Below are 23,278 nucleotides of genomic sequence, written 5' to 3' on the forward strand. Positions count from 1 at the left end.
CAGTGCTGTGCAAAAGTCTCGAGCCAACTTCATCATGATAGATGAAAAATTCACTGAGATGTGAATTTTTAAATTTCACAAGCGATGACAGATTGGGATTGTTAAATCTTTGAAATGTTTGGGGATCTTGACCTTTGACCTTGAAAATGAAATCATATGTTCTTGGTTCCCTATGATTATTTCCACAAAGTTTCATCAATTTTGGTTCAAAACTTCTTGATTTAAATTGCTAACAGACAAACAAACAAACGGATGAAAGCATAACCTCCCTCCACCCATCAGTGGCCAAGGTAAAAACTTGGTTTTTTTCCACATTCAGTCAATCGACTGGTGCAACTCAAAGAAAACTGACTCTTGGCTAAAACTTTGTTTTGGTATGTTTTGGCAGGTCACGGGTAACGTCTTTGTCAGCGTGAAGGCTGTAAAACAGAATAATTCAGACCTCTGGTTTGGATGAAACTGACAGTTTGGACAGCCGCTCTGGCATGATCCATTCCTAAAAACTTGAAATGCAATAATGCCTGCTGCAAAATACACTGAAGAGTCCAAAAAGGATGCTCTTCATCGCTGCAATTTTTATACTCTGGAAATCTGTCAGTGTGGTAGACTGAGGCCTTTGGTGAGCCAATACTGGCCTGCAGGCTGTATGAGTGATACCCCTGATACAGCCAATATCCTTTGCTCTCATTTTATCAGATGAATACAAATATAACAGATCAGTGGTTGCTAGCTTGGGTTAGCAGATAACAGTTTTGTATATAAGTTAAATAATTTTTGTGTGCAGGTGTGACTGTGATGACAGAACATACAGGGAAACACCAACCAACATTTTTGAAAAATACAAAAAGTAGAGTGAATGTACAAATAATAGTAGAATAAAAGCTATAATGCTGTTGTGTTAAATATGATGCAACAAAACTGATTAGTAGAAAATTATTTACACATTTTAGATTCAACTCATTGTCATTGTGTGCACAAGGCACACAACGAAATGTTCGTTCCAGATCACTCATTGAGAGACGAGCATCTGCGGTCATGCAGCCAGAGACCGGCACTACCGTTAGGCAGTGTGGTTTAAGTGTCTTGCCCAAGGACACAACGCAGCGCAGGGGCTCAAACCTGCAACCTTCCACCTGCAAGGCGAGCGCCTACCCACTGCACCACAGCCACTGCAGGTAGTGTCATGGTGGCTCCATGTTATAGTCGTTTACACGTTCACTTTGCAAGGGAAAACTCCTTAGTTTGATCCCAGGAAGGGATGCAAATTCATTGGGAGTTGGTTCAGGAAGGGCATCTAATGGACAAAGCTGTGGAGCTACCCACAGTGGTGATTCCTTGTGACTAAGGGAGCAACTGAAAGTAGCCTTCTTACAGGTAACACCACCTTGCCTTCTGTGGTAGAGCTCACTCACTGTATGAATATCACACTGCACATCAACTGTGCGAGAGGCAGCTATGCACTCACAGAGACACAAGCACAACCCAGAATTTTATATATATATATATATATATATATATATATATATATATATATATATATATAGTTTAAGACAATAAAGAGAAGGATTAATGGAGTTAAAATTGTCATAAATTAATTATATTACAATGCAGGTTTGTTGGACAGGACAATACAAACACATCTAATCAGCAGGCACACACACACACACACACATATATACATATGCTTTGCATTTTCTTTCATTTTAATCTTGTGCTTTTGCCATTCTGCATATAACATAAGGTGATATAATAGTAATATAAGGTATGGACACCTAATTTAGATATCAGCCCACTTAATGGCCCTTATCTGTTGTTATTACTCCCATACCCATTTCGCCAGCGGGTGCCCTCCTCTACCTTGGAAGGCTTAGTAGGCTGTTATCATCCATTACGATGAGCAATAAAGGATGAGCAGCACAGATGGCATTTCTGGTGGTCATGTGAGGAAGTACACTTACAATGTTTGGTGATAAATGCTATCAAATGTTGCTTTGTAATATGTGCTTTACATCATAAAGAGGGTGCATTTTAATCAAACTACGACCAACTACTTCTGGTGCTTAAACATTTAAGAAAACTGATGTCTAGAAGATGTCTAGAAGATGACTCAATGACTCTTGTGTCACTGTTGAGCATAGAATGGATCAACCCTAGCCTTCAAATACACATTTTTGCTGCTTATTTGTCACCTCGCCTACCAACAGGTGCAGGGAGCTTATGTTTTCATAGCTGTTTGTCCGCCATAAATAGTATCTGCCAGTAGTTTCAGTAAGTGTGATTCAAGAGACCTCAGTGGAAGGAATAACAATAGTGGACCATGCGGTCATGATGTCTTTAAATTTAAAATAGAAAAAGACAATGATTTATCAACAGTAACTGTTTATACATGTGTATCAAATTTCATGCAATAGATGATAAATTTATTGAGATATAAATTTAAAGAATTTACCAATAATGGGAGACAGGGATTTGTTTGGGGGGTTTTTTTGGTGACCTTGACCTTTGATTTTGAAAATGAAATCATGTGTTTTTGGGCCCCTAATGGTTATTACCAATAGCTGGAGCCTATCGCAGCTAACATAGGGTTGCCCTATAATATATAAAATATAATATAAAATTAGGTTTTTGGGAAGGTTGGCAAGTCTGAGTACATTGACCATATTATGAAAACTTTTCTCACACATTTGGGGTACAAATTATTAATAAGGACAAAAATGTTTGAAATTGTACCAATACTGAGTGAGGAATGCTATGACTTTCAGAGTATGCTTGGGCTGAAGCTGTGGCTAGCTGAGCTACAAATAATGAAAGCACTCCTGTCCGTACACGTTCACAATCGCACTCTCATGTTTGAGTGTTTTGACCAAGATGAGTACTGCCAGGCAAATAGGAAAAAAACCCATAGTTCTCAAGGAGAAAGTTTTTTCAGTGGAAATAGAGTGAGGGTAAGACAATGCTCAACTTATATTGCTGACTTAATATCAACACATGTAAAAGTGTGGTGTAATGAGCTCAAAAACAGTCAAGATAAAAATCTGAGTCTGTCTGTGGCAAAAACAAGCACTGTTATGGAGAGTTTCTTCCTGGGATTATTTTGCAGCCATTCACAGCTACTGGATAAAGTGTTTTCACTCAGTCTTGGACTGCATCCAAACAATTTTGTCCCTATTAATAATTTAGGGATAAACAGACCTAAAAGATGGGAAAAAAGGTTTAAAAATGCCTAGTAAAGCACCTTTTCTTTAAGCTGATAATAATGAATGAAACTGAGGTAGTTGTGGTTAAAAAGGCTGTTTTTAAATGTAAACCCACTTTTGTAGGGATGGCCAACATTAATCAGGTGTCATGCATTGCATTAGGTTTCTGCCATTATTCTCTCTTTCCACTTATTTTGTTTGAATACGAAACCAAGGCGGTTTGCTCTCCATCCTCCCCTTCCTGTGGTTGTTCTAACCAAAGAAAGTTTAGCGTCTTTTTCCATTACAGTTCTCACTCTGTGTTTCTCTCTCATGCTTTTTCTTGTCATTTCTAATGTCATGTTAAGTTTAACTTAAAATTCATCCTTCTCTTTGTCTTCTTTCCGTCCAAGTCTTCAAGCTGAACATAAAGTTTGATATATCCCTGTCAGCTCATCTTGAAGGTCATTTTACTCAGCCCCTAAAGTAAAATAAAATGTTTTTTCTTTTTTTTTTACTCATACTATGCCCTGGATTTCTCTTCCATTTTTCTTCCTTGCCCAATGGATAGATTGCAGATGACTCTTATTTCACTGTTTTCTTCTACCCAAAGCTGTTATCGACAAAGCAAAGTTCATCCTTTTTTATCTGTCTTAACCCCCCCCAAAGCGTTGCCCTTGTCTCACTGTCTTGCACTCTTTGCCTTTCCTGCTTTTCATCAAACTCTCTTTTTTTAACTCATTCATCTCCTCCAATTCACTCTCTCTTCAGCCTCTACTCTTATCTTTTTTCCATACTCCCCCATTCCTTCAAGGTCATTTAGCCCTAGTAGACTTTCTACTGGGCTAAACCCTTTAGACTCCTTTGCTCACTCTCCCTAATTTGAAGATCATTTATGGCTGTTCAAGTTCATCATACATAAGGAAGTTACTCCTCCGGTACTACACAACTACTCTGTCTCTAATAAAAGGTGGGCTTCATCCCCCCAGCCAGTTACTACTGTAATCATATTAACAAGCGCCTTCTCTTTTTTCATTCTCTACATCCCCAAGGCTGTTCAGTCAGGTATAGAGTTCTTCATCTGAAAGCCAAGCCCCTCTAATTAGTGCATGCCGGTTCAGATGTGAATGTCCATCTTGTCTCTCAGCATGAGATATAACCGCGCAGTGAGAATATCACAATGAGAGTGGCCTTGCATGAGAAACACATGCAGTCATAAACTTGTGTAAAAGGCAAAAATAGGCACCGCTTAGATTTTCTGTCCCTTCCTTTCCCTATTAGAGGTGGAATCAATTGGTAATCTCATAGTTCAGCTCAATTTAATTCAATGCTCGGTGTTGCGAATTAGTTTTTATTTCAAAACAATTCTTAATTCATATGAGGAATTACTGGATTTTGGCTTTTTGTCGTGCTATTTTTTGCCCACTGACCTGCAAATGAAACAAATGGCAGACAAGCAACCTGGTCTCACTGAACATTGGAAAAACAAAGTAAAACAAGTGTGACAACACTGAGTATTTTTTAAGAAATGACATTTGAAGCATTGTGCAAGTACAGGCCACTGAAACAAAACAGACTGAACAAGACTTTGTTTTTTAAGGTTTTGCTTTTAAGCTTGGAGTTCATCAGTCATTCTGGACTGTTAGTGCTAGAGTTTGGTTTTCTGTTTAATGCCTCTTTCCATAATGCAATGCAAAGCATTCACTATAAAAAATAATACCACACACTAAACTATATAGAAAATGCCTGCTTTGAAAATTAACTCATGTACAACCATGTGAATAAGAAACTACATCCTCTGCCAATGTTATGATTTTTATCTATCAGGACATCATCTGGCCTGTACCAGGGTCTAAAATGAACAACAAAACATGACATATTACATTGCATCATTATCTATTTAACAAGAACTAAGCCAAAATGCAGAAGCAGTCTGTGAAAAACTATACTCCATGATAGTTTTAGCAGCAATAACATCAAGTATTTTCTGTATGACTTTCAGTAAGTGGAGGAATTTTTGCCAACTCTTCTTTACAATGTTGATTCAGTTCATCGAGTTTTGCGGGCATTCATTTACACACAGCTCTCTTAAGATTCCACTACAGTATTTTTAGTCAGGTTGAGGTCTGGACTTTGACTGGGCCACTGCAACTCCTTGATTCTTTTCCTTTTCAGCCATTCTGTTATAGATTTGCTGCTGTGCTTGTGCTCATTGTCCTGCTGCATGAACCAGTTTTGGCTGAGCTTTAGCTGTCAGACAGATGGCCTCACATTCGACTCTAGAATACATACAGAGGAGTTCATGGTCGACTCAATGACTGCAAGGTGCCCAGGTCCTGTGGCTGCAAAACAAACCCAAATCATCACCCCTCTGTGCTTCACAGAGGCTATGAGGTGTTTGTGCTGATATCCCAATATGTTTTTTGTCAAAGGTGGTGCATTACGGCCAAACATCTCCACTTTGGACTTATCTGTCTGCCATGTTCTTTTTAGAGAGAAGAGCTTCTTCCAAACAAAGTCTTTTTTTCACTGTACTATCATGAACTTTCACATTTAACATACTAACCAAGAGTTCTTTACTATGACCACATATAAGCCTTTGGGGATAAATATATATAAATATTCTTAATTCCATCAATATGAAATTACATATTGTTATTGCAGTGCTTCATATGAAAACATAATACGAAAGTTTTACATTTCTTATCAATTTTTTTTCACCCAAACCATATTGTTTGTGAGCCATATCCAAATTGCATAGAAAGAGAGCACATATGATCACGAGTAGAAAATTTTATCCCCAAATCAAATTCTATGTTAAAAATAAAAGCGGCTGCTTTGAAATATGTAAAGTTTCACTGAAAATCTGTCCATGAAATGTAAAGCATGAGCTATTATTTTAAACTTGGGGAAAAAAGAAGCAATAATAATTATACTCACAGTTGAACTTTGTATATTGCTCCCAGCATAGCAAACAAAGCAGTGCGGCTGAGATGGAGCTAGCTGAGCTAGTTAGACTACATATATAATTGTGAAAATGTTTCAAAATAAACACTTGTTTTGATATAAGTATAATTTCCTTCCAGTTTGTGGATAATAAATGCTAGGAAGAAACAAAGACTTTAGAAAACATGAAAAGTGTCATGAGTTGATGAGTCAGTGGCTTTAGGGTGCACAAGGGGTGGGAGTACAGAGTCAAACAGAAAGCTGGGGGAAAAGAAAGAAAAATTGTGGTGGTGAAAAGGAGACAATAAGAGTGAGGCACAAAGCACAGGAAAAAAATCAAATTAAACTATTGTAACAGGGAAAGAAAGAAATAGAAGAGCAAAGTAAAGGGACAAAAAAAAGGAGTGATGGAGAATGAAACATTAGCAGCCTCATCATTTGAAAAGCTTTTTGGGGCAGTACTTATGAGCAGCAAAGCCATCAGAAGCAGAAGTAAGTGAATGTGTGTATGCATAATATTGCCAAAAGTATTCGCTCGTCTACCTTCACATGCATATGAACTTGAGTGACATCCCATTCATAATCCATAAGGTTTAATATGATCTCGGCCCACCCTTTGCAGCTATAACAGCTTCAACTCTTCTGGGAAAGCTTTCTACAAGGTTTATGGGAATTTTTGACCATTCTTCCAGAAGTCCAGTAGTGAGGTCAGACACTGATGTTGGACGAGAAGACCTGCCTCGCAGTTTTGCTCTAATTCATCCTGAAGGTGTTGTATGGGGTTGAGGTCAGGACTCTGTGCAGGGCAGTCATGTTGGAACAGGCGGAAGCCATCCCCAAAATGTTTCCACAAAGTCAGGAGTATGAAATTGTCCAAAATGTCTTGGTATGCTGAAGCATTAAGAGTTCCTTTCACTGGAACTAAAGGGCTGAGCCCAACTCCTGAAAAATAACGCCACACCATAATCCCCCCTCCACTAAATTTTACACTTGGCACAATGCAGTCAGACAAGCATCATCCTCCTGGCAACCACCAATCTATCAGATTGCCAGATGGAGATGTGTAATTCACCTCTCCACTGTCTAGAAACCAGTGGCAGCGTGCTTTACACAACTGCTTCTATGCATTGAGCTTGGTGATTTAAGGCTTGGATACAGCTGCTCAGCCATGGAAACCTATTCCATGAAACTCTCTGCACACTGTTCTTGAGCTAATTTTAAGGCCACATGAAGTTTGGAGGTCTGTAGCGGATGACTCTGCAGAAAGTTGGTGACCTCTGTGCACTATGCACCTCAGGATCCACTGACTCCGCTCTCTGATTATACATGGCCTACCACTTTGTTGCCAAGTTGCTGTCATTCCCAATCACTTCTACTTTCTTATAATACCACTAACAGCTGACTGTGGAATATTTAGTAGTGAGGAAATTTCATGAGCTGACTTGTTGCACAGGTGGCATCCTATCATGGTACCACTGAGCTCCTGAGAGTGACCCATTCTTTCACAGATGTTTGTAGAAGCAGTCTGCATGCCTAGGTGCTTGGTTTATAGACCTGTGGCCATGGAAGTGATTGGAACACCATGATTTGGATGGGTGAGTGAATACTTTTGGAAATATAGTGTATCTGAATATATATATATATATATATATATATATATATATATATATATATATATATATATATATATATATATATATATATATATATATAGATAGATAGATAGACCTGCTCTAAATGGTGTGCTGCTCCAGGGTGTTTCCCTATTGCTCATGTTATTTGCTCTGCAATGCACCAATCCCTGTAGTGTAGATGTTTTTGTGATACTTTTATTTTAATATGCAATTTCCAGGAACCTCTGACTTTAAATATTTGCTTATTTGTTTCTTAAATATCAACTTCTCAAACAATGAAAGCACTGCAAAATAGATGCAAATTATTTTCCAGCAAGATCAAGCAAACACTGTTTATATATATATATATATACTGTATATGCCCTTCCTGACACAGCCCCAGAGGGATCTCTGTGTCTTCCTGGGATTCTTTTGTTAGGCAAATGTGTAAACCACTAAGCAATAAAGCCACTTCTTAGGCATAGAAAAAAAGTATTTGTATGCACGTGTGTGTGAATGAGGCTTTGAGTGCTCCAACTGAGTAGAAAAGCACTATATATGTACCAGTCCATTTACTTCTGTCATTCCCACCTCAGTGATCAAGGTTGTGTTTTTGTTTTGTTTTTACACAAAATCCATAATATACCTTATACCCCAGTGAAAGGTCAGAAAGGTGTGAAAATAAATACCCCTCAAGCCTATTTGATGCAGGTCCAACAGGACAACAGTCCCCTTCCTCACTTTTTTTAAGTAGTTGAAAGCCTAAAAAAACTGAACCCACATAAATAAATACAACAGAGAAGTTTGTTGTCTGACCATTGAAAAAAATTCAAACATGATTTTTAGTCTTAATGTGACTATCTAGTGAAATTCAGAAGAAGTGTTAAGGATGCTATCAGAAAAGCATATTGCATGCAGAGGTTGCTGAAGAGTTGGTTTGGCCCTGCAGGTGAATTGCATTAGTTTTCTACATTGATTCTGTGGTTCCAGGACAAAACTGGTGGGCGTACAACAACCAGGCTGGTTTCCAATTGGTCAAAAAGAGCATTCTCATTTTCTCATGCAGCTGCTCAAAAGGCAAATTTATATGGATCAACAGAGAGCAACAAGAAAGAGAATCCACGCTCCATCAACTCTAGCTTACTCTCCCCTGTGTCCTTAGTGTGCAATAAACACATACAGACACACATGCATAGCTTCACTCTTTCCCACATTTCTTCCTAAGTGTTATCAGTGTAATGTTGACCCTAACCACATTATTAATAAAACTGCTTTTAATTGGAAAACACAAGTGTACCTGGGAGTTAACATCTAAATACACATTAAGAATCTTCTTCTGACCGGATATGAACAACCCCAGCATATGCAGTTACTACAAACAACCACCCAGAAAATGAAACTCATTAGCTTTGTAAAAAGCAAACTCAAGCTCTTACAGAAGGAAAACAGACAGAAAAAGTGTCCAAGTTAAGTTTTCTCAGTAGAAAATATTACTTCTGAATTTTGATAAGTATAATTAGAAAAAAAATAGTATACATCAATGTTATTTTAAGCAGGTTACGACAATAGGAAGCAAGATTCTGAAATGCAGTACCGGTCAAAAGTTTGGACACACTCACCCATCCATTCCTGTGTCCAAACTTTTGACTGGTACTGTACTCAGACCAGCCCATCTGGCACCAACAACCATGCTACATTCAAAATCACTTAAATCACCTTTCCTCTTCATTCTGATGCTCAGTTCGAACTTCAGCAGGTTGTCTTCACCATGTCTACATGCGTAAATCATTCAGTTGCTGCCATATGATTGACTGATTAGATATTTACGCTAACAAGCAGCTGAACAGGAGTATCTAATGCTGTGGCTGGTGAGTGTGTGTGTGCATAAGTGTGTGTGTGTGTGTGTTTAATTCCCATCTTCACATTGGCAAATTGATTGACTCCACCTATTCATTTTGTATTTTGTGTACTCAGGTCATGGACCAACACGGCAAAATTATATAATCAAGTGCATTCTTTCTTTATTCCTCCTTCACATTTTATTTTATTTTCAAAATACTAGAGGGCAGAAGTGCATGTGTTATTAATTATTTAAAGCCTGTGTTTAGATTAAGTATTTGTCTATTTCATCAGTAAATTATACATTTATGGATGCAGCATGTGTCATTAAAAGAATAGCCGTATATTCATTAAATGATAATTTATTGTAATTGCCACTTTTATCCATAACGTTCTGTAGTGCCATCTACAGAAAGTGTCGGAGGCTAATGAAATTATTTAATAGCTCAAATACCAAACTTGTATTCCCATATCATTTTAGCTCAATCTTATCTATTCTGTCTCAAAGTCTGGCCATGATCACTTGCAGCTCATTCTGTCTCAGCCATCTTTCCCTAAGCAAGAAGGATTCAATGATTCATCTGGGGATAAAGTTTGCGACCTTGTAGTTATGGGAGGATTTCTCTACCCTCCAGGCCAACAATAACCGAGAAACTCACTTGAGCACAAATCTGCCGCCGCTCCATGAAAGAGCAATCATTGCCTGCCTGTGAATTTATTTCTGACACTTTTAGCAATGACAGACACTGATAATGCAGGAAGCAGCAAACACTGATACATATTTTGCACACATTCCTACGTAGACATATTCATGGAATTTTAATAATTCCTCTAAATCAGACAAGCACTCTTGTAAACCTCACAATGCAACCAGTTTTCTCTGCCTCTTGCTTTCCCACACTAACTCATCAGGCATTATGCATTCTGCACAATACTGGACGAGGGAACACAGGAAATGAAAAGGCTGACAGAAAAGCAGGTACAGGCACGTCGGGAGGGAAAGGAGATTAATAACAGAATATTTAAATGAGGTGTCTGATGCTACTTTGAAATGAGCAAATGTTTTTTGGATTTTTTTTTTTTTATCCACTTAAAATTTGTCAACACTTGAGGAAGCCATGCGGAGAGAGGAGGGAAATGACTGAGCAGTACAAAGTAATACAAGGCTAAATCACTATTTGCCAAAAAGCGAAATATAATAAGAAGATTACGTGTTTAGGGAAAAAAACACAAGCTGAATTTAATTTCAGACGTCAGGCACAACGTGACATGTTCCATGATGAGGATTGGATAAATTAGAGGTTTTGTTCAGCATTGTTAAAATATGAATGACAGTTTCTTTGGAGTCAAGGTGGGTAAACTCAGGAAAAATACTGTGAAGCGTCTACAGTTTATTAAAAACTCAAACTGTCATTTCCAAATGTTTATGCAGCAGGATCAGCCCAGAATTGAACCCTGCTGTTTATTCTAACTTATCAATAAAACACTTCCTCATTTAGCAAAAGAATTTGGTAGATCTGTGTTTTTTTGGATTTCAATATGAACCTCAGAAAGTCAAATTGGCTGCTAATCTTTGCTGTTACACTGGGCTACAGCAGAGCATCTATAAAGCACTTAAAACAGAACATAGCACATCCAGACTTGAAAGTGAAACTCTCAACATAACCTGCTCCCAAACAGGTTATGCGTTTAGCATAAGTTACCATGGTGATCTAGTGAGGTACAAAGAGAGCCCAAAGCCAACTTTGTGACACTGAAAACTCTGGCTTTAAGCTCAAAATCCATTAATCTCATTTTATAGTACATCCCTCAGGGCTGTAGACTAATGTACCTTCAGAAAGAGCAGCAGCTATGGACAGGCAAGCACCTATGTGCAAGCTCTCTCTCCAACGCTCTTTTAGCAGCATTTGTATGGCCACAAGACAATGCAGACAAAGTAGCGGAACTGGAGACATAAAGTATATGTAAAACATGGAAATAATAGCTTTTCATTGGCTGATATACAAAATAGCTTTAAAAAGTCAGGCAACAAAACAGTCACATCTGTCACATCTTTTATGAGCCATGTAAGAACTATTAAAACGACAGGTGCAAGCATTTCCACTTTTAAGAAATCTGTGCTATGGGACAGGTGAGGTGGATGTGCATGAACACACGACCAGGAGACGGAAGTTCATATTACATTGCCAAAGAGACCCTGCATCACACTGCACCTGTATTGTATTGTATATTGTACAGCATTTAAGTTGAATTATATGACACAGTATAGGACTAGTAAGGTGTATTCAGTGATGTGTTCTTGGGAAAAAATCCTCGCTGACAAATGTCTTAATGCATATATACAAAAGTTTATTGCAAAGAAACAGACAGTGTCAAAACAGGCGCTTTCCTTTGCGACCTGGGAGAGGGTAAGTCTCTAATCGCCCTAGCTCCCCGAACAAAGAGATCACACAGATTATATAGAGGTGGTCAAAACCCCCATACTCCTAACTTTCCATATATGGTTAAGAAAACAACTTCATCCTATATCTGAACATATGGTCATCCCTTATATGGAAGGCCAGAGACCTGCAAGAGGCCCTCTGCATTCTTCTTTCTTTGAGCTGAGGCCAAGCCTTCATGTTCAAGCTCATGTTACTTATTTTACACAAATTAATAAAGCCTAAGACAAAGAGACCATATATGCATATATAGTTTAGCAGAGCAGTACAGACACCACACTAGAGAGACACCATCAACCGGACCCAAATTCCTTGTGTGTGTAAACATACTTGGCCAAAATAAACCTGATTCTGATTCTTTTCTAGATTCAACTCAGAAATTCTAGAAGAAAAAGGAGGCAACAAAACAGCTATTTTACTGATTTTATTTTGCCCCGAGATGTTTTTTTTTTCTCTGTTCCTGAAGACCTGCCTATATAAAGAATTACAATGTCAATTAAAATTATATTTATATATTTAGAGAACTTAGGCAAAGTACTTCACAAGGCAGACATTAAAGGATAAAGTGAGCTTTCATTCATGATTTTAAAGATAGTAAAGGGTTTGCAAGTCTGTGTTTTGAGTTTTGCACTATGCTTCGCATTAAATTTCTTGTTTTTAACCTCATATGTCTCTCTCTCTCTCTCTCTCTCTCTCTCTTTATCTTCATTTCATTGTAAATATACTCTTATCTGATGGCAAAGGAATATAAAAGATTTCCAAGATAACACATATATCTTTCACATTCCACTAAAAGTTCTTTCAGCCCTATGCTCTATCTGGAAGCACTGATGCCAGCTTTCAGTTTCTGAAGGATATTTATGTTATTTGTGCAAAATACAAATTATGTGTATTGCAATAGAGTTTTATTGGGGATTAGCATAATCTAGAGCATATTGAGTGCATTGGTCAGCATGTACATTGTTGCATTGTTTTTACTATGATAATGGAACTTTTAAAGGCATACTGTATGTATCTGTTAAAGAGTACAGTCCAATCTTTAGAAAAAAACTGTATAATGTTGGATTCTATAGATTTAAGCCAAGTGTAAAACTCACCATTGAAGTTGACAGCACGGATGTGGTTGAGTAGCTCTTTACCATCGATGTTGTTGGCCATCCGTGGACAGAGGCCTGGGTATCCGTAGCAGAGCTCCCGGTGCATGCGGTGCAGAGCGTGGGCCATGGCATACACTGCATCCATCACAAACTGAACTTTTCCCTCTTGTTCATAACTGGAATCACGGCCAACTTTTTCTAAACCTGAACAAGAAGAAGGACAGATGTGCTTAAAAGGAGGCGATAAAGCACATTCATTCCCATTGGGACTCATTTTAGGTCACAATCAAAGCAGGGAAGTCCACTCAGGGTTGCAGACATGAAAACAGGTATTACACCTGCATGTATTTCTCATAACAGATCATTGGGTAGCTAAGGTGAAATATCCATGTAAAGAATATAAAGTTACAGCATATAACACTAGATTTTCTTTAGGTCATATATCATGCATTATCCCACATAAACTGGAAAAATTAATGAGTGGTGTTTGCTGCATAAACCTTGGCTTTGACTAGACGGAGGATTTGGGGTAAATGTGAAACTTTTTTTTTTTTTTCATAGTCTAAAATGGCTTTCTGATAAACACTTTGCATTCTCAGCTTTGAGCCTGGTCCTCTCAGAGGGAAGCCTGGCACCTGACCTGTACAGCCAGTCGGGTGCCTACTGTCTGCTTCACAGTGTCAAGCCATCACCATTTGTCACAGGTTTTGCTTTTGTTTGTGCCCTGTTTATTACACAGCCTATTTATGTTCTAGTATTATGTTCCATGTACACCATAAAAAAAAAAAAAATAAAAAAAAAAACAGTCAATAGTCAAGCGGTGACAGAAAAATAGATGTGTATAATAGAGAGGAAAGAAGATATACAATAATGGCACCAAAGCACGTAGAGGAAAATGGGTCGTGTTTGACTGAAGAAAGAGATGAAATAAAGACAACAGGTAAGAAAGAGAAAGAAAAAAATTGGGGTTAGATGAAGAAAAACTTTAAAGGGAATGAAGAGAGACGAAAAGAGAGATGAAATCTTTGTGCAAGACAGGTTGACCAGTAGACAGGCAGCAGGGCACTCGGCGTGACAATGACAAATAACTCCTCTCAGTCCATTCTCGCCCTGGTAGCAAAGAAAGAACAACATGTTCCTCCTTTACATCTTCTGAACCACTGATAATGGCATTTCTGTGTATACAGAAAAGGTAAAAAAAGTATCTGGTGGGGACAAAATACACTTTATCCTCTTTCTGACTAGTCGCACGACCATGTGTTGAGGCTTGACATCTTTAATTCACTGAAATTCTCCACTTTTGGCTTCATATCCAGTTATTGTGGCTGTAGCTCAGTAGGTAGAGCAGGTCACCTACTGATCGGAAGGTCAGCGGTTCGATTCCTGGCTACTCCAGGCTACATGCCAATGTATCCTTGGGCAAGATACTTAACCCCAAGTTGCTCTCCGACCATCCTGTCAGAGTATGAATGTGTGTGAATGCTAGTTAATTAAAAGCACTTAGCTTAGTATAAACATGGAAGTGCTTGTATGAATGTGAGTGCATGGGTAAATGTAAACATGTTGTGTAAGCGCTTTGAGTGCTCTGACTGAGTAGAAAAGCGCTATATAAGAGCTAGTCCATTTACCATTATTCTTCATTGTATACTACCATTTACATTAAGACCTCGTTCTGTGCTTATCTCACTGCTGCAGCCTTATTAATTACTGCAAATTAATGTTTAAGTTCATCAACTGCTGATGAATATTTGAATACTTGCATTTGGCCTTTATGCTTGCATGCATGTATAAAATATGCGCGTGCATACAATCCCCATCTTCTTCTGACACAAATATGTGCTCACGTTCAAAAGCGTGCAAATGGTCTACAACTGCAATTTTTTGAGCCGATTTTATGTAATGACTCATTAGCATAATGAGCTAATGAAAAAAAAAAGAACAGAGTGGAAACCTCCTTGATGCATTAAGATGAAAATCAGTAATTGAGTGTAACATTAATTTTCTCTGTTTTTCATCAGAAAGTTCAAAGAGTGGAACCACACAACATCCTACGTTCATTATCTTCCTTTCTCTTACAATATCTGACTTTCTGTGATATATTCTTTGTTCTTGTTTCTCTATCCTTATCTCTCATATTCTCTCTTTCTATCCTGCCCCTCTGTCTGGTTACTAACTCTCCTGCATCTATCTTGGCTACATTCACACTTTTTTTTTTTTTTTTAAAGCAGCAGTCTCCTTCAGGCAACACAAACCGAATCAAAACCCATCTGGGTTGAGCTGAATTAACAAGACCAGAGGCACCCAGAATCAATATGAGCATCCATAAGGAATTAATGGGGTCCCCCAGAATGAAATCCAATCCACAGTTATAGAAGGCTATAGGTGTTTTGTATGCATGTCCATATTTGTGTGTTTGTTGGTGCCTGTGGTGAGAACCCCGGGAGGAAGTTAGTTAGCATTTTCTCCAGGCCTTTGTGGTCCAGCCGCGCAACTGATCACAATGTTGGCTACGAGTGGATCTCTCAGCACCTGGATAGTAGACAGAGAAGCACTGTAATGTGCCGGAGCGTATGCAGGAGAAAGTACAACTCTCTTTCTGTCAACTGTAAGCTCTTTGGTCAAGTTTCAAATTTTCTCTGTTCTGTTTTGATCTTGCATGGAGGGGTGGGGGGGCTAACATAACACTTCTGTAGCACCCTGCTTTCTGTTGCCTGTTTGGACACTCGCCCTCATGATGAGCCAAAGAGCAACTCATTCCAGCCTGTCCAACTATTCAAACCTGTGGCTATTTATTTTGTGACTGCACATTGCTGCCCGAAGGAGGGTGCTTTCAGAACGCACAATATTGATTTTGTGTGTACACATAAGATGATGATCCGCCCGGTTTGAGAAAAATGCATATGGGGAAAACTACCTGCCTTAGGCACCAGACTGAAACTGGAGGTAAAAACCCATTGAGTTATTTCCTTTCACAGGGCATGGGGAAAAAAAAAAAATACTTGTTGCTCAGAGCTGGCAGATATGGAGTTATGTGTATTACTGCCCTTAATTTGACATTTCATTAGAAAAGCAGCTGCACAAATCACATAACCTTTATTTATCCACAAACGCATTCACCTTTTGGCCAACAACCTGCTCAACATTCATAAATACACACATTCACAGCTCAGTAGTCACTGAAAGAGAAGAGAGCTTTTCTCATTAGCATCTACAATTTTGGCCACAAGCCCAGTTTTTAAATCTCACAGCTAGAGCTACACTACTGTGCAATAATCCTGAGTCACCCCTCATTTCTTTAAATCTTGCCTCCAAAGAGCTAGACTTTCTTCTTTTTTTTTTTTTTTTTTTTTTTTTTTTTTTTAAGTGGTCTTGAGCAATAGTTCTCCAGGCTTTCTGGAGGCCTTTCAAAGTTTTTCTTCAGACATTAGCTGCTTTTTTACTCATTTTCAGTCCAGCCCTTATACCTGACCATTTTCAGAAGAATATTTTGTTTGCTTGTTTGCTGAACCACTTAACGGTGACCTATCAATCAAACAAAAAAGGCATCTAACTCAAGGGATGAACCAGTGCTGTGTCTACGCATAACAGACAACTTAAGGAAAAAACTATTTTAAATTGTATCTTTAGGTATTTTGTTAATAGCAGCCCATTGCAAAAACATATAATTTGTTCCCTTTTCTTTATTTGAATCTATGAAAAATACCAAAGATAACACAGTTTGACAGACTTAAAATTGCATTTTTGCACCAACAAGGTGATTTCCAGAGAGCTCTTAACCACAAACTTGGCATATCTCAACATGGTGTGCAAGGTGTTCTTGAAAAATGTGAGGAAACTGGACAAGTGGTGGACAAAATTAGATCTACAGCAGATGGAAGTCAATCTACCAGTGATCTGACACAGGACCTGAGAGATGCATCTGGCCTTTCATTTGAGCCATCTACTGTTCACTGAAGTTTCATCAGAAATGGTCTGAGTGGAAGGGTGGCTGTCAAGAGGCTATTCTTAAGAAAGGGAAACAGGGAGAAAATCCTGAGGTGTGCCACATTACACAAGAACTGGGTGGCAGTAGGTCTTATGCAGTGATGAATCCAAATGTGAAAACTTGTGATGTAAATCATCATCAGTTTATACAGAGGTTAGGAGTCAGTTTCTACAGCCATCTGTGAAAGAAAAAAAAAAGTGGAGGCTCTGTCACGGTTTGGGGCTGTGTTTCAGCCGGTGGTGTGGGGGATTTTGTCACAAATGATAGAATTGTGAATGCAGAAAAGTACCATCAGGTTTTGATTCACCATGCAATACCATCTGGAAAGCATTTGACAACAGCTTCATTTTTTTTTTTAGCATGACAATGATCCCAAACACACTGCCAATGCAGTAAAACCATACATGGATTTAAAAAAAACACACACACACACACACACACACACACACACACACACACACACACACACACACACACACACACACACACACACACACACACACACACACACACAAAGTGGAACACATCAGTCATGGACTGGCCTCCCCAGAGCCCAGACCTCAATATTACTGAAGCAGTGTGGGATCATGTTGACAGAGAACAGAACAAAAGGCAGCCAACATCCAAAGAAGAGCTTTGAATGTCCTTCAAGAAAGCCTGGAGAACTATTCCTGAAGACTCCTTAAAGAAAAAAGCTTGTTAGAATTGTACAAACTCCGTTTTTGCCTTATAGACTGTATTTCCATGTATGTTTATGCACATTCTAATAAATAGCTGCACATATTTCCCATTTTCTTAGCAAAATATAAAGAAATATTTCAAAAAATGAGGAGTGGCCCAAGACTTTTGCACATTAATGTATATTTAATTGCATTTATTTCCTACAGCCCTAAGCAAAATTCATAGTACAAAAACATTTTTTTATTTTATTTTTCTATTTATTTATTTTTGCACACATATTTTCCTTTGATTTTTAGAATTATTTGATGTCTGTGCTTCTTTCTTTTCTCTAAAAGCATATTTACAAATTGCATTTGATTGGTGTCAGGCTAGTATGTGTCAAAATATACTACTGAGATCCAAAAGTTTTTTAAGAGATTTTAAAGTCTCGTTTTGCCCTGAGGTTACTCTGGTAACAGCCTCTGTAATGTGACTGATGCTACTAAGCCCACTTGAATCCTAGTGTGCAGCAGGGTGAGGTGCACTACATTCAGCTGACTGTGATGTCTGTGAAAACAAAAACCAATAGAAAAGTGCAGCAAGGTGAAACAAATGTGTCTAGCTGACTGATGATGAAATCACCTGATGACATGATCTGATGGATCCAACTGGGAGTCGATTTACTATTCTTGTAACCAATCTCAAAGTAACTAGAACTGAATATAGTGAAAGTTGATTTAACATTAAACAGAAATCTTGGAAGCTAACATATGACTGCGTTCCAGCATTTTAATCCATGTATAGCACCAGTTAAAATAGCACAAACAGGCTATATGGACAAAATTACAGAGCCATCTACAAAATACACATACAAAAGTTGCACAGCCATAGAGCCCATTCCATCAAACTCCTGGCGCACAGTTTTTGTGCTGATGTTAATGCCAGAGGAGGTTCGAAACTCTGCAATTATTCAGGCAGCGGAGGATTAGTGATTTTTACAAACCCTTCCTCTGACCTGATGACAGCTGGGATAAGTTCCAGTGCAAGCGGAAGAGAATGGATGGATGGATGGATGGATGGATGGATGAATGGATGGATGAATGGATGGATGGATGAGTATTTCTTTTAGGATATTCACTCTCTCTACTGCACATTTAAAATTTGTAGGATCGTTAAGAATTCCTAACACTTCTTCAGACAGTAAGGAGTGCACAAAGGTGAAGATGTCCAGGCAGAGTGTAGTAAGATAAAAGAAAGAGACTTTAAGCACAAGAAATACAGAAATAGTATGCTTTATTCAGTCTATAAGTCTCATGGTTTTTTGAAAAGCTGAATGGCTCATTAAGATTATTTGCAAGCACATAAACATCGACACGTAGGCATGCTCAAGAATGTAATAGCATCATTAGATCTGGTCAGCTGTGGGACAAAATGCTAAAACCTGTGTGTTTACTATTAGAGTGGATTCTGAAATATTTCTATACAGACTCCCAAGTCAACAAAAGTACCTTGAGCTGTCTAACACTCCACCGTAATTACAGATCTAATTATGCTAATAGTCTACACACAACGCTAAACAAGCCATTAATTAGTAAGCCCTTTCACAGCAACTTACCTTTAAATAACACGTTTGGCAGTGGTGCGCCCAAAGTACATCTTTTAAGTAACAACTTAGACTGTGAAGGTGTCAATAGTGTAGTTTGTAGCTCTTAGAAAACAAACTGTGGTCAGTGACCCAGTGCAAGAAGAAATAAAGACACCTGAAGAGAGTATAGAGTCTTTTCAAGTGGTTTCAGAATATAGATACAAACAGAGGCATGCTTTCAGAAGCCTTAGACTTTTTCGAATTAAATACAGGACTTCTGAATGCTGTCGTTTTTTTTGTATCTACATTTGTGACCTTATTGCTTATAACTTGCACGTTAGGTCTTTCTGAACAACAAAGCATCTCCTTCAGATGCATCGGTGCATGATCACAGTTGTTTGGATTCAGCATTTGTGCAAATTCTCATTCAGAGGAAAAGCACAACAAAGTAATGAAAGTATTGTACTTTGAGCCATAGATCAACATGCCATGTAATAATGAGAATTTCTCTCTGCTGTTCTTATGAGATGTGAAATGACACGATGCATCATTAATCAGTATATCGCAAGAAAACGCAATCGTGCCTTGAGACAGTTAAATGACTGCTGCTGTTATGAGTAGTGCTAACTGGGAAAACACTACCGTGTCTGTTTCCTGGGATTGCGTCAGGTGTTGAAACCGGAGCAAAGTGTGTGTGTGTGTGTGTGTGTGCGTCTGAGTGCGTAAAGAGCACAATACAATACAGCTTTTATTGGATCTGTCTGCCCATTGTCTGCAGCCAGTAACAGCGTGTGACATGTATGAAATCCACCCATTTAATCTCTGCATATTATGTGAGCAGGTGAAAAAACGAGCTTTAGCTGAGGCTTTAAAACCCAATTAAAATGTTCAGTATTAAATGTAGTGCACAAGTTTTTGTATCTGTGTGGAAAAATCTGGAAGACATAGACAATAATAGTGGTAAAGTGGAGGCAGAGAAAGTGATGACTGGACAAAATGCTTGCTTGTTGACACAGACTTGTACACTTGATTCCTTTTTGCAGCCAGCAGCTGCTAAATCAAATTCAGCTTTTCTGCTCACTATTAATGACATCGGAGACCACGGGCAGCTTGGTTGAGGATTTGCACTGAAAACTCTGAGAGGCGAAAGTACAGATGAAAAGTACCTTTCATGTCTCATCCAAGATCTGCAAACCAAAAATGAAAAAAAAAGAAAAACTGCATGAGCAGGCAATCATCTCCATGTCTGCCTCCAAGTCATTTTCATATTTTGTGGTTGATTATTTGTTCTTGTTACATAGGCACTCAGGCCGACCGCTGTGATCTGATTCTAGATCTGTTCAAATTCATTACTCATCTTGGTTCTATTTAATAAAAGCCACCGGCATGGCATGAAGAAAAAAAAATGTTCAAAAACTGATTTTATGATGAAAGTTTTGTTTGAAATTGAGATAATCTGCTAGTTGTCGATCCTGATACCTGCTATTAGAAATTGAATGCTTGCATAAAAATGTAGACTTTAAAGTCTCTAGACTACAAAAGGAAAAGGTTTTTACAGTCAAGACACTGTACTTTAAAGGGGCCTTTGAAGATTAAGTTGTGGTGATATTTTTCATCATTTTCATTTTTTTTCAATTGATACTGCATTATCAGCAGACCTCCCCAAACACATCTTAAACTTGGCAATTCAAAATCAATGCAGAGGTGGTGATTCTGTGACTTGCACTAGTAAAATGTAAGATATGTATGTATATTCTTAGGAATTAAAAGTAAAACTTAAAAAAAATAAATAAATTTTGGAGCATAGTCACCCCTAATGTTGACTTGAAGGATTTTAGCATCTCTTGTGTAACAGATATTAGCATACATGTAAGAACAGGCTTAAAGACCAGTCAGCAACAGCAGCAAAGAGGGTGCTGCACCAACAACCTCCTTGTGATTATTTTGGTCATTAACAGGTTGCCGTGGTCGCCTGTAGCTTGACTGACTTCTCGGCAAACTCAACTCCTTGCTGAGTGGTGGTAAAACTGTGAAAAGTGCAATTGTCCACCTTCAAAGCAAAAGTTGAACCTTTCAAAACATGTTGGTTGCAGCAGTAAGGCAGACAAGTCAGTGCCTTCCTTGCAAACTATGTCCAACCATGGTAACCTGGTAGTGACCAAAGCAAATGCAAGGAAGTTTTTGGTGCAGCACTGCATATCTCTTTGTGATCAATTTTCACCTACCGACCACTAGCCATCTGGTTGGAGAATACATAATCTATACTGTATATGGTTGCCAAGAGTACCACTGATGTGACTGGGGCATTAGCAGTTGGTTTCAAAGACAGCCAGCAACCACCAGCAACCACTCACTGACTTGTCAGGGAATATAATTTTTCCCTAGTGACCTATTGTTTCCGAGGGATTGCCAACCAGTCTCTAGAGCTATGTGACTGGAGCTTTAGAGAAATGTAAAAGGTGGTTGTGAAATTCATTTTTATCTTTGCAGTGAAGCTGTCATAGCTAAAAAAGTTATATAACTAAACATATCATGAAATGGCTGTGTATGTTTTGACCGACTTCCTGCCTGACATCTAGGTAGCTACTGGTTATATTGGCAACCATTTTTCAAGTCTGTTTTGTGGCACCGTTATATGTGTGGTTGTCCACAGTATTCAGAATTGAAATAAATTTTAAAATATCTACTTGATTTGAAATTAAAATCTTGCTTTACACAGGTTGAGAAGGATTAAGAATACGACATGTAAAGGCTGTATCTATAATCATACTATTTTGATGATGTGAGGTAAAAGAAACACTTGGGGACTCCACAGTGAGCTTGATGTCAGCAAAACCCTTGAAATGCATGTTTCCCTGCCTTGCTAGTGAAGCGAGTGCCTTGTCTAATACAAACACAAAGCAATACATGAAGGCAGCGAGGTGAGACTAATGCAAGAATGCTGACTGGCTAAGTGCTTTGATGGATGCCTTCATAGACCAGTGTGCTGGGCAGATTTTACGCATGCTGTGATTGATGGCAACACAGCTGACAGACAGACTAATGATGTGAACAAGCTCCTTAATTAAACATCAATTTGGAACACATATTCAATTCCCTCCTTCTAAACTCTGAACAACTACAAGAATTTTACTCTGATTTTCTTTTCTTCTCAACCACCACCTGACTCTACCACCCCCACCTTTTTTTTTTTTTGCTGTAGGCAAATTGGCTTATAAAAATATATGAGAAGGAAATTTATTTATGAGCCCTGCAATGTTGCTTGCTAAGTTCAGATGTTCATGAATATATTTACATAAAGGTTGATTAATTAGCTTTTCTCTCATTTATCAAAGGTGCCTCAAAAACATCAGGAAGATGACACCATAGGGAGATGCTACCCACACACACACACACACACACACCATAATTCAATATTGTTAAAATATCCAACTATAGAACTAGTATTGCTCTATTTAAATGTGTTTTTTGCTTATATTTTATAACACACAAAAACCATGCAAACTATATTTGACTGGCTTAGACCTCTGAGGCTAATCTACCAAGGAAGACATGGCTAATCAATAAGAAAGAAGACCAAATGAGCATCAGACAGAGATCTGCTCTACATGATTTGACAAGAGAGCACTGAAGCCAGGGCTTATGTCAATACACTACTGCACAAATACCAGTCACAAGGTTCAAGTCTGAGTTCAAGTATGTGTCAGTGTTTAAGTGTGTGCGCTTGTGTGAATGCATTTGTGTTTTATAATTGGTACCTCCTCTGTGGGATCAGAGCTCGATGTCAAATATTATTTTAATATCATCCAGCTGTGGCCTATATGTCTGTGTAGACTCAGTGGTTGGATCAATAAAGTAAATCTGGAAAAAAAAGATATATATACAGTAGTTAAGGGTCAGTTCTCAGACATGTACATCTGTTTAAACTCTATCACT

At 38.3% G+C, this 23,278-nt stretch overlaps 1 protein-coding gene across 1 annotated transcript in view; it reads right to left on the bottom strand.

Moving 5' to 3' along the window:
* grm8a (glutamate receptor, metabotropic 8a) overlaps window positions 1-23,278 on the bottom strand; it is a 266,173-nt gene that overhangs the window by 36,933 nt on the left and 205,962 nt on the right. Inside the window, exon 6 of the mRNA XM_030720317.1 lies at window positions 13,113-13,316. Within this exon, the coding sequence (XP_030576177.1) occupies window positions 13,113-13,316 (204 nt within the window). The remainder of the gene's footprint in view (window positions 1-13,112; window positions 13,317-23,278) is intronic.

The sequence above is a fragment of the Archocentrus centrarchus genome, chromosome 23, assembly GCF_007364275.1.
Source record: "Archocentrus centrarchus isolate MPI-CPG fArcCen1 chromosome 23, fArcCen1, whole genome shotgun sequence".
In the NCBI taxonomy this organism is placed as follows: Eukaryota; Metazoa; Chordata; class Actinopteri; order Cichliformes; family Cichlidae; genus Archocentrus; species Archocentrus centrarchus.